The 3,395-nt window shown below is 38.8% G+C and overlaps 1 protein-coding gene across 1 annotated transcript in view; it reads left to right on the top strand.

The window, feature by feature from the left end:
- Positions 1-2,669: 2,669 nt before the first annotated feature.
- LOC114032329 (olfactory receptor 8B3-like) overlaps positions 2,670-3,395 on the top strand; it is a 3,871-nt gene continuing 3,145 nt past the window's right edge. The window contains exon 1 of the mRNA XM_027847576.1: positions 2,670-3,395. This exon is cut by the window's right edge and continues 146 nt beyond it. Coding sequence (XP_027703377.1) covers positions 2,673-3,395 — 723 coding nt within the window. The 5' untranslated portion in view covers positions 2,670-2,672.

Raw genomic sequence — 3,395 nt, 5'->3', positions numbered from 1 at the left:
GAAAACAGCTGCACAAAATCCCCGAAGCTTGGGACAGTACATTCTCCACACTGGAAGCAGAGCCCTACTTTACCAAAGAGTTTATAACTCAAGTAATTGGCTAGGATCATGAGCAAACCTCGCAAAAAAATCAGACCATAGAATCTTTCTTTGGTGACAAAGGATATTGAAACATACAACCAGAAGACAACAAAGTCAAAGCTCCTATCTCCAAAGCCTCCAAGAAAAATATGAATTGGTCCCAGGCCATGGAAGAGCTTGAAAAGGATTTTGAGAAGCAAGTAAGAGAAATAGAGGATAAACTGGGAAGAGAAATGAGAGTGATGCAAGAAAATCATGAAAAACAAGTCAACAACTTGCTAAAGGAGACCCCAAAAAATACTGAAGAAAATAACACCTTAAAAAAAAGTTTTCTGGGGCAGTTAGGTAGTGCAGTGGATAGAGCACTGGCCCTGAAGTCAGGAGGACCTGAGTTAAAATCCGGCCTCAGACCAAACACTTGACACTTACTAGCTGTGTGACTCTGGGCAAGCCACTTAAACTCAGTTGCCTAAAAAAAAGTTTTCTTTAGGAACCATGATGGGGTGCATAGTAAGAGAGGTAAATCATGATATGGGGATTGTTGCTATCCTATTCTTACCAAGAGCACAAGTGACTGATATCTCAAATTTTAACTCCTTCCTTTATTTATTAAAAAAAAATAAAACAAGAATAGTCCTCAAGGAACTTATAATTTGTTGGGGTGTGGAGGTGGAAGTATGTAATATATACCTAGAGAAACAGGTCCAATATGTGCATGCATGTAGTTAATATAAACTCTCATGGATCCAAATGTTGCACAAGAGTAGTGGGTCTAACTTCTTTAAAACCTTAATAAGCCTGTTTTTAGTATTACACATTGTGGAGAGAATATTTTCCTCTGAACAGGAGTAGAACAAGTTTAACTATCCTGATTTCATGTTGACAGAAGCATATTGATTTTTCAAGCTCCCATGTATCCTCTTGAGAACTCAGTTGGGTCCCCTACCTTTTGACCTTATACTCTCCCTTTATTCTCTGAATCACGTAAAAAAGTCCTAGAGATGGTATTTGTTTAAGACATTATTCAAGAGAGAAATTCTCAGTTAGAATTAAGGTTAGAAAAAAAATGGGGAAGGAAGTGGAAGAGTCTGGGAATCAACAATCCCTTGTGTGAAGTTAAGGACTGAGTAGAGGATTGAATCTCTTAAGAGAAAAAATAAGCTCTGCAGTATATTGTGTAAACATGGACTTCATAACTCCTCCCTGAAGAGTCTGCTCCCAGGGAGAGAAATTGCTGGATCCTCTCTGTTTCCAATTGGGTCCATGAGATTCTCATGCCTAGAATAAAACCTTCAGTTTGCCATCACCTATTGACTCTGGTGACATCTGTAGCTGTTATTTCCTCTCCTGTAGCTGAAGCAGATTCTTCAGGTGAAGTCACAGTAAGAACCTGTGATCTTCATAGCTCAAAAAAATCTCCCTGGTCAGTTCAGAAGCTGAAGTGTGTGCTCTGATTGTCTCAGTAGGAAAGTTAATATCGGTGTCTCAGAGGGAGAATTTCTGATCACCCTTATCAGAAAAATTTCTTCTTCAGGACACAGGGGCTTAAAACCAATAAGAACCAACAGTGAAGTGTCTTGGCAGGAGAAGGGTGAGTATGTAACACATTTTGATATTTAATATTGTTTTCTCCTCTCTGTCTTACCAACGAGGAGATATTAGGATTCCATAAAATCGTATCCCTGTCCTCTGTCACTGACTCGTATATTGGTCTTTTGATGTAGTCTAGGTGAAAGTGAAGAAGAGAACATGCAAAGAAAATGGGGTCCTTCTTACCATTAGTCCCCTACCTCTTTAGGACCCTATACTCAGGGAAAGGGACTCTGGACCCAGTCTACAGAAAGCTAGGTGGCATAGTAAGTAGAATCCTGGAATTTGAGTCAAAGAGCTGAGTTCAAATCCAGCTCAGGCACTTACTATCTGTGTGACCTTGAGTAATGTCCCTTAATCTCTATTTGCCTCAATTTCCTCAACTATAACCTATACATAATAATAGCAACTACTTCCAAGTGTTGTTGTGGAGATCAAATGATACAATATTTGTAAAGGATTTAGGGCAGTGTCTAACACATAATTGGTGCTGTGTTAATGTTAGTAATGATTATTTTTATTATTAATAACATAAGTAATATTACTAGTAATTAACATAACTGATGCTAATAATAATATGGTGACCATAGGAATTTGTTGAAAATCTTTGAGGTATTGTTTCACCTCTTAAATGAGGACAATAGGTAAAGTATTTACCTTAGTTGACCAGCAGAGGGATTTTATGGAGGATGGGGGAAAGTACTGTTATTTTCCTAATTTCTTTTTGCTTTGGGATGTGAGGAATTTTAATTGTTACTCTGCAGGAGAATTCGGGAACAGTTTTTTGCAATTGTTCAGTTCATGGAGACTGTTACTTAGACCAATCAAAATCCCTGGATATCTTGGGGATGATAAGAAAAGTATCTGCATGCATGGTGATGATAGTTTCCAAAGACTTCCAGAATTGTTCCTTTTTTCATAACTGAGGAAGAGGGTTCATTGAGCTTATTTTGCTTCTAGTATGATTTTTCTCTTCTCCTCATAGATCTCTCAAGAGGAGAATGGCTTTGGAAAATGCCTCTTCAGTGACTGAGTTCATCCTTGCAGGCTTAACAGATCAACCAGAGCTCCAGCTACCCCTATTCCTCCTGTTTATAGGGACCTATGTGATCACTATAGTGGGAAACCTGGGATTGATCATTTTAATTGGCATGAATTCTCAGCTTCACACTCCTATGTACTATTTCCTCTTTAATTTATCTTTCATAGATCTCTGCTACTCTTCTGTCTTTACTCCTAAAATGTTGATGAATTTTGTCTCTAAGAAAAACACCATCTCTTATTCAGGATGTATGGCTCAGCTCTATTTCTACTCTTTTTTTGTTATTTCTGAATGCTATGTGTTGACAATAATGGCTTATGATCGTTACGTTGCCATCTGTAATCCATTGCTATATAATGTTACTATGTCCAGTCAGGTCTGTTCATGCCTGTTGGGTGGGGCATATGTAATGGGATTTGCTGGTGCAATGGCCCACACTGGGTGCATGCTGAGACTATCCTTCTGTGATGCCAACATCATAAATCATTATATGTGTGATGTACTCCCTCTCCTCCAGCTCTCCTGCACCAGCACCTATGTCAATGAACTGGTGGTTTTCATTGTTGTGGGCATTAACATCATAGTGCCTAGTTTCACCATTTTCACCTCTTATGCTCTCATCCTATCCAGTATCCTGAACATCAGCTCCACTGAAAGCAGGTCCAAAGCATTCAGCACCTGT

The sequence above is a fragment of the Vombatus ursinus genome, unplaced genomic scaffold (assembly GCF_900497805.2).
Source record: "Vombatus ursinus unplaced genomic scaffold, bare-nosed wombat genome assembly UNPS02015414.1, whole genome shotgun sequence".
NCBI classification, from domain to species: domain Eukaryota; kingdom Metazoa; phylum Chordata; class Mammalia; order Diprotodontia; family Vombatidae; genus Vombatus; species Vombatus ursinus.
This window is presented reverse-complemented; position numbering and strand designations above follow the sequence as displayed.